Source organism: Triticum aestivum, chromosome 2D (assembly GCF_018294505.1).
Source record: "Triticum aestivum cultivar Chinese Spring chromosome 2D, IWGSC CS RefSeq v2.1, whole genome shotgun sequence".
NCBI lineage: Eukaryota > Viridiplantae > Streptophyta > Magnoliopsida > Poales > Poaceae > Triticum > Triticum aestivum.
The window spans coordinates 210246034-210254464 of record NC_057799.1 but is presented as its reverse complement, the minus strand read 5'-3'; the positions used below and the strand labels follow the sequence as shown (position 1 = coordinate 210254464).

At 47.8% G+C, this 8431-nt stretch overlaps 1 protein-coding gene across 1 annotated transcript; it reads right to left on the bottom strand.

Moving 5' to 3' along the window:
* Positions 1-3875: 3875 nt before the first annotated feature.
* Positions 3876-7471, bottom strand: LOC123055755 (WAS/WASL-interacting protein family member 3). The gene is made up of 3 exons (XM_044479631.1): positions 7466-7471; positions 4751-5661; positions 3876-3967 (listed from the first exon to the last, which is right to left on the bottom strand). The coding sequence occupies exons 1-3, from the start codon at positions 7469-7471 to the stop codon at positions 3943-3945; spliced, it is 942 nt and encodes a 313-aa protein (XP_044335566.1). The 3' UTR covers positions 3876-3942.
* Positions 7472-8431: the final 960 nt, after the last annotated feature.

Genomic DNA, 8431 nt, shown 5'->3' with positions numbered 1-8431 from the left:
AGGACTTCTGCTAGGTGAGTCGGCACCTCGTTGGAGAGGGCCACCACAGCCAGGGCACGTTGTGACCCGGTGTAGAGTTGCTCCACCAGGGTGTATACGGCCTTCTGCTTGGTCACCACACTCTGATTCAGGTTGGCACTTCTGGGACCTGTTTAACAGAGTCAGGTAAGCCGCCGACAAGGATGAACTGTGAGGTATAAAAATTCTAAACTTGATGAAAGCCGGTGAGACGGCTTACCGAAGATTGCGGCCACCATCTAGGACACTTGGCGCTTTAGGCCGGAGAGCTCAGCGGTCTTCTCGGAGAGAGCCTTCTCCGCCTGTTCAGCCCGGGTCACCAATGCGGCCTTTTCTTCGGCCCACGCCTTCCGCTTAGCGTCAAACTCTGTCTTCAGCTTCTCTTGCGCGGCGATGCTGGATACAAACTTGGCGTTTGCCTTCCGGGTCTCCATCTCTTGCATCTTCAGCCGGTTCTTGAGATCAGCAAGGTCAGCCTCAAGCTTCTTGCCAGCAGCCTGTATAAACTTCCGGGTTATGGCATGAACAATTACTATGCAAATTTAAAGTCCCAAGCGTTTTCCAAGCAAAGACACTTGGCACTTGGGGGCTAATGCATATTGAACGTTTCTATCTACTCATTGCCGGTTCAATGGAGTAAGCCGGAACCTAAGTCTACAACATACTCAATCATAAGTCGTCGACTTGGGGGCTAGCGTGGTACAGATACCTAAGCAATAAGTAAGAGGACAGAAGGATATTACCTCAGATTTCTGCTGGATCTGGGTCACCATAACAATCTCTACGTCCCGGCTCTTGTGCACTTGGCTGACGAAGCCGGAGACGATCTCTCCAATGTTCAAGTTGGAGTAGTCGGTGAGGTCCAGGTTAACCCGATGCGACTCTAACAGCTCCCCTTTGGCGGAGCACTTGGCCAGCACGGTAGGTCTCCCCGGCTCAACGAACTCCGTCCGGGTGATTACCACGTCCGGGTCATCTGCTGGTGGAGCCGAGCTGGAGGCCTCCGGGTTAACAGAAGCTTCTGTAGTTATCTTGGTGGTTGGGGCAGCGGCCTCAGGTGCAGAGGCGGCTGGCGGCTCTTGAGCGGCTGCCTCTGGCTCAGGCAAGTCCGGCTCATCGACCGTCTTGGACTTCTTCACCCTCTTGGTGATCTTGGCCTGGGCACTGAAAGGACAAAAAGATTAAACACAATAGGGTAAGTGAAGACAAAAGTACAACATGAGATGGTTATCATTACCCGGGCACGGTCTTGAAAGCCGGCAGGCTTGACTGCATAGAGTCGCCGGAAGAGGGGGAAGTTTCCTGATAATTTGAGTCAGAAGAGTTGAGTGGTTGACGTATAACACCTGCCAAAGGATGAAAAGGGTACAATTTTGAGATCACCTCGGTCCGGCGTTTCCTCGATGCGTCAGGTAACCCGAAGGAGAGGTCAGTGCTTTTGTCGGTCCGGGTGTGCCGCCGGCTTTCATGCACGTGTCGCTTCAAAATAAATTGAGGATCTCGATAAGCTAAAGGATGTGAAAAGCTTACTTTCCAGGTTACCCTTCGGACTTTCAGCCTTGGCATGGGCTCCGAGTCGGAGGAAAGTGACATTACCTCTTCAACCACCGGGTTACTTGCGCTGGTGTCATCCTGTCAATGAACAAGTATTGATAAGGCGGACAGCAATAAACAACAAATACAGCAAGGACTTAAAGGCTCAGGGGTTACCTCTGACTCGGAGCTGTCGCTTAACTGCATCAGCTCTGAAGTAGTAGGCCTGCTTCCTTTCTTGCGAGGGGCGGCTTTCTTGGCGGCTTTCTTCGCCTTTCTGGCCTTCTTGGCCGCCTCATGGTCATATTTGACCCGCCAGAACTTATCGTGAGCCTGAAAAATGCAATGAAGTTTTCTTAAAACGATTCAGATGAAAGTTATGTACAGATAAGATGTTCAGATCAGTGGCTTACCGCTGGGGCTGGGTTGGTCTTGCAGAAGGGGCCTAACCCGGTCCTTCCGCAGTCTGCCAGGCTCTCGTTCAAAAGAGCCTTGGTCATATCTTCTGCAACGTCTTCAGGAAGATCGTTGCGGCTGTGTCGCTGAGGGTCAACCTTTCGGCCCGTGTACTCACACATTAAGCCGGGGCGGCGGCTCAATGGGATCACCCGCCACGAGATCCAGACCCGGACCAGGTCGATTCCGTTCAGACCATTGCCCAGGAGAGCCTTGATCTTGTTGATAGTGGGGAGCAGAGGTTGGCGCTCCACTTGTGTAACGCCCATGATGCGGCTATATCTCCCACGTGTCGAGGCACGACTTAGAGGCATAACCGCATTGTGGTTTTGTCGCAAGAAGGGTCATCTTCACACAATCCCATGTAATTAACAAGAATGGGATAAAGAGTTGGCTTACAATCGCCACTTCACACAATACATAAAAACATACATCATTCAGAGATACACACATAGGTCCGACTACAGAACCAAAAGAAAAGAAGACAACCCAACTGCTAGATCCCTGATCGTCCCAACTGGGCTCCACTACTGATCAATAAGAAAAGAAACAACACAACGGACAAGATCTTCATCGAGCTCCCACTTGAGCTCAGTTGCGTCATCTGCACTGGTCTCATCGGCACCTGCAACTGTTTGGAAGTATCTGTGAGTCACGAGGACTCAGCAATCTCACTCCCGCGAGATCAAGACTATTTAAGCTTATAGGAAAGGATGGTGTAAAGAGGAGGAGCTGCAGCAAGCACTAAGCATATATGGTGGCTAACATACGCAAAAGAGAGCGAGAAGAGAAGCAACGGAACGGTCGTGAACTAGCAATGTTCAAGAAGTGATCCTGAACACCTACTTACGCCAAAACATAACACAAGAAACCGTGTTCACTTCCCGGACTCCGCCGAGAAGAGACCATCACGGCTACACACGCGGTTGATGCGTTTTAATTAAGGTCAAGTGTCAAGTTCTCTACAACCGGACATTAACAAATTCCCATCTGCCACATAACCGCGGGCACGGCTTTCGAAAGATATAACCCTGCAGGGGTGTCCCAACTTAGCCCATTATAAGCTCTCACGGTCAACGAAGGATAAACCTTCTCCCAGGAAGACCCGACCAGTCTCGGAATCCCGGTTACAAGACATTTCGACAATGGTAAAACAAGACCAGCAAAGCCGCCCGAATGTGCCGACAAATCCCGATAGGAGCTGCACATATCTCGTTCTTAGGGCACACCGGATTGTCCAAGCTTCCGGTAGGCCAGCCCAGAGTTGCCCCTGGTGGCCACCGGCGACTGACGGGTTAGACCAACACTCAGAGGAGCACTGGCCCGGGGGTTTAAAATAAAGATGACCCTTGAGTCTGCAGAACCCAAGGGAAAAAGGCTTAGGTAGGCAAATGGTAAAACCAAGGTTGGGCCTTGCTGGAGGAGTTTTATTCAAAGCGAACTGTCAAGGGGGTCCCATAAATCACCCAACCGCGTAAGGAACGCAAAAATCAAGGAACATAACACCGGTATGACGGAAACTAGGGCGGCAAGAGTGGAACAAAACACCAGGCATAAGGCCGAGCCTTCCACCCTTTACCAAGTATATAGATGAATTAATTAAGATAAGAGATATTGTGATATCCCAACATAAATAGAATCCAACATGGAGCAATCTTCATCTTCACCTGCAACTAACACGCTATAAGAGGGGCTGAGCAAAAGCGGTAACATCGCCAAACAACGGTTTGCTAGGAAGGTGACAAAGGTTAGAGATTCATGGCGATTTGGGAGGCTTGAAGAGCAAGTGAATAGGTAACGCGGCATAGCAATAGAGCGAACAACTAGCAAGCAAAGATAGAAGTGATTTCGAGGGTATGGTCATCTTGCCTGAGATCCCGCAAAGAAGAAGAACGAGTCCATGAAGAAGACAAGCGGACGTAGTCGAACGAATCCTCACAACTCCAGAACGAAACCGAAGCTAACGAGAGAAGCAACCCGGAAAGAAACAAACAACATAGTAAAGAACCACCACATACACATGACATGATGCAAAAACAAATATGATGCATGACCGGTTTAATGAGGCATGGCATGGCAAAATGCAACAAACAACACTACAAATTAAGTGGAGCTCAATATGCAACGAGTTGCATATTGACGAAACACCACATCAATTATTTAGTTCTCTCTCGTTTATGGACCCAACAATATTAAATGTTTTTAACCATGGCAAGAGGTGAAGCATAAGGAAACTACCTATTTAAGCAAGTTAAATGAGGCCGGAAACAAACAACAACAATTCCGGAAAATCCTCATGTCCATATATTGGGATTGGTACTGTTCTGCCATAAACGCCATTTTAATGTTGTTAAACAGAAAAATAGAGTGCACCATGTTAAACTAGGCATTTTTCCAAGAAAGTTACATATATAGTTTAATTAAATCCGAGTTACGGTTAATTAGTTATGAATTAAATCATTTTAACATGGCATTTATGCAAATTTAAACAAATAGCATTTTAAACATTTTTAACATGGGTGAAAGTGGCATATTATTAAACTACACAAAATTCTAAGCATTTTACATATTTAGTTTGTTTTAAACCGATGCACGGTTGTGGACTTATTAAATGCATGAAGTGCAAGGGGTTTTCTGTAAAATAGTAATTCCCTGGATAAATAGTCAAATTCGTCCAGTGGAAAAAAACACAACATGGGCTGAGTTAGCACACTGCTGGGCCAGGGACTGGGCGGTGGCTCACATTGGGCCTGCAGGGACGCGCGGAGCTGGGCTCGCGGGCGAAGGGAGCTGGGCCTGCGCAGCTGTGACCCAGCCAATGCTCGCGGTCAACGGGGACCAGATCGGGCAAAGACTGGCGCTCGAGACGAACTGGAGGGGCGCCGTCCTCGTCAGGAACCGATGAAGACGACGGCGACAGGGACGGCGCCGAGGCAGTGAAGGCGAGCGGATCTGGGCGTCGGGGGTCCATCTCCGGCGATGTTGGCGGCAGCTAGTTCTCCTGGTCAGAGAGAAAACGAGAGGGATGAGAGACAGAGGGGAAGACGAGCAGGAGAAGGACGGGAGGAGGGGGCACGTGACGGCGACGAGGCTGACGAAGAAGCTCCGGCTGGTCGAGGGAGGTGGCGCACGGCTGCTGGGCTTGGGCGCTCGGCCTCCTGTTCGGTTGCTTCGGCCATGAGGACGAGGAGGCGGACACGCAAGGTGGAGCTCGGGCGCGCGAGAGACCCGGCGAGGACGGAGCAAGGCGGCGGCAACGCGGGAATGCGGGGACGGAGAGGGGCGGCGAACCTCCGGATCTGGCCGGAGATGGCAAGGACGAAGGCGACATGGGGTCTCCTCGGGGCTAGGCCTCTCGGGTGGCCATGCCTGCTTGAGGTCGTCCAGACCTGCTGCTGGTCCGAGGCGAGCTGAGCAGAGGGGCGCCGACCTTGGCGTGACAGCTACAGCTCCGCGGCTGTGGGCACGGGGACGAGGAGGTGGGAGGCGGCAGGGAGCTCCTCTGCCTGGCTCGCGACGAGGGGAACGGGGAGGTCTGCGTGGGCTGTGGTGGTTGGATGGATCGGGAAGGAGGAGGCTGGTAGGTTGGGGATGGATCCCGAGGGGGATTTTTGGAGTGGTGGCAGCCGAATGGGGATGGGACAAGCCTCCTAACTTTTAGAGTTGGACCTCGAGTATAAATAGCAGGGAATTAGGTTAGGGGCTAGTCCCTCCGATCGAAATCAACGGTCGAGAAAAATAGGCTATGGGCGTCCAACAAAGAAAAACGGTGATGTTTTGTAGATGTTAGGGGATGATCCGGACCCAACGGTAACGAAAGTCTGGTTCGGGTTCGGGACAAATTTCGGACGCGCGCGAGGGGGCGAAGCACTGTGCAAAGAGGGGCTCCGGTTTAAGCAAGAGGGAAAACGAAGAACGAGGTTGGTCTCGGAAGGGTCAGCGGAAGCAAGAGGGGCGCGGCAACTACGATCGGATGCATGTTTGGAAAACAATGACGGATGCAAGGCGATGATGCAATGATGAATGCAACACACAAATAAAACACATGGCGCACACGAAAACATGGAAGGCGTCTGGAGCGTCGGTTTCGGGGCGTCACAACACTCCACCACTACAAGAGGATCTCGTCCCGAGATCTAGGATGGCACCGGAGAGAAAACGGAAGAGGAAGAGAAGAGGTAAAACTAATTGCTTCTTTGACAAACGAGTGAAACTAAAGAACCTTGCGAGGTTGAACAAATCGAAAGAAATGACACAACGGAGATAAGTGAATTGAGAGCACTCCGTAGTAAACGGAAAACAAGGAACACCATGTGAACTTTGGAGTTTGCAAAGCTATGAATGACGAGAACAATGGACGAGAAATACATGCAAGCACTCCGGTTGAAACGAGATGTACAAGGAACGATAATGATCAAATACGATAATGCTCCGGTTGGAAAATGGAAGGGGTACTATATGGACTTGGCAAAATGAAAGCACTTGGATGAGACTCCGGTTGGAAGAGGAATGATAGACATCAACACTCCGGTTAAAACAAGATAAAGAAGGAATGAGAATGGTATAATTTGGGCAGCACTCCGCCTGTAAATGGAAGGAATTGAACATGATCTTGACAAGATGAGAGGATACTCGATGAAATTAACAACACATTGCCTCCGATACTAATGAAAGAATGGCACAAGGGAAAAGAAAGATTTCAGACCGCACTCCGGTTGAGGAAGAAGAAGAAACTTGATAAGATGAGAAAACTCGAATAGATGACACAACACTCCGGTTAAAAGGAAAAGCACGAAAAGAACACGATGCTCACAATCCGAGATGATGAGTGAAAAGAGCAACGTCACAACGCCTCCAGAACGAAAGAATTGAAGCTAGACCGTCGGAATAAGAGAACGGAGAAGGAAATGACAACTTCCACCAGAATTGAATTAGGGAAACGTCCTTCCAAGAAGGTTTGGACGGGGTTGTTGGAAAACCAACAATGAAAAGAATAAGCTTGTAGTGGGCTTATGGAAAACATCTCAAAACTTGAGGTGAAATTCTGCCACTAACGAAAACAATTGCTTGCTTGAGATCAACGAAGAGATGAAATCTTCTCTCGTCTCGAGGATAGGAGAAAACTTGGATCATTGATAAGCACCATAATAGCAGCATTCCTTAGGGAAGGCTTAAGGTGAAACATGACACAAGATAAAACCAACGAAGATATTGGTGGATTTAAAATATCTCATTCTTGACCACATGTGAATCATGAAACGCGAACTCAAACTATCAAGAATGTCATAACACCACCTCAAATGATAAGGTAGAACGAATTGCACTTTAGAATGCAAGATGCAGAATGCTTGAACTCCTCAAGACAAACATGTGTAAAGCACCATGTTTATTAAAGAGTATATAACTTCAAGAGAAATCTTGAAGAACAATTGAAGAATGAAAAGAATCCTTGACGAACCACCATGTAGAGCCTCCATGAAAAACTCTGGTAAAGAAAAGATTATAAAAGAAAGAGAAGTTGAGAACACAAGGTGAAGCCTTGCGATGATGTAGATGGAGCTTTGAAATGATATAATTGAAACAACTTGGAGCTCCAGAAAGAAAAGATGAACAACTTGGAGCCGAAAATTTGATATCATGAACGAAATCCAAAAGAAAGGATTAAACACTTGGAGGAAACAAGAATAAGATTACATTACGCGTATCCTTCACCAATTTAGATTGATGACAAGCAACGGATTTGGCATACTACTTATTCTCGTAGAAAGGATTAAGATAGATATGGTGCAAACTTGGGAAGGTCTTCATCGAACCACCGGTAGGATTGAAACAACGAATAAATTGATATGATAATGAAGGAAGAGAAATCTTGAATGAACCACCGTAAGAATTGGAAATGAAAGTAGCAAAGGCACAATTCACCGGGAAGAAATGGAAAACGAAAGAAGATACTTGAGGGGATTTAGATACAAGTGAACGAATAGATGACGAGCTGAATAGAGAATACTTGGACGATGCACCGGAATAATATGGAGATGACCGAAGAGACATCAATTTAGAATAATTGGAGAACGAAGCTGAAAAACTTAGAACGAAGAAATCTTCTGAAAAGATGGCCTTTGGAGAATCAAACTGAAAAGACTCATGAAATGCTCCGGATGCATGAGAAGAATTCTCACAATCGAAAACAATTATGAGAGGGTGGCATCAAGCTAGAACCATGAATCTTCAAGAGAACGGACCCAGATTTAGGAGAAATCCTTCTTCGGTCTTCAAATGTTGAGAATGATGATGAGAAACACCACCATGAATTGTTGAGATACTCCGGGATGAAAATTAGAAAGGTTGAATCAACGATGAAAAGAATTTGAAAGATCTTGGAGAAAGACAATTGACTGATGATAATTCATTCTTACGTCAAACT

What these genes read in the sequence shown, in the direction of transcription:
- LOC123055755 (XM_044479631.1), bottom strand. An exon ending in CGCGTCCCTGCAGGCCCAAT is followed by an intron (nt 3,968 to 4,750) that starts GTGAGCCACCGC and finishes TTCTCTCGTTAG; the next exon opens with CTTCGGTTTCGTTCTGGAGT.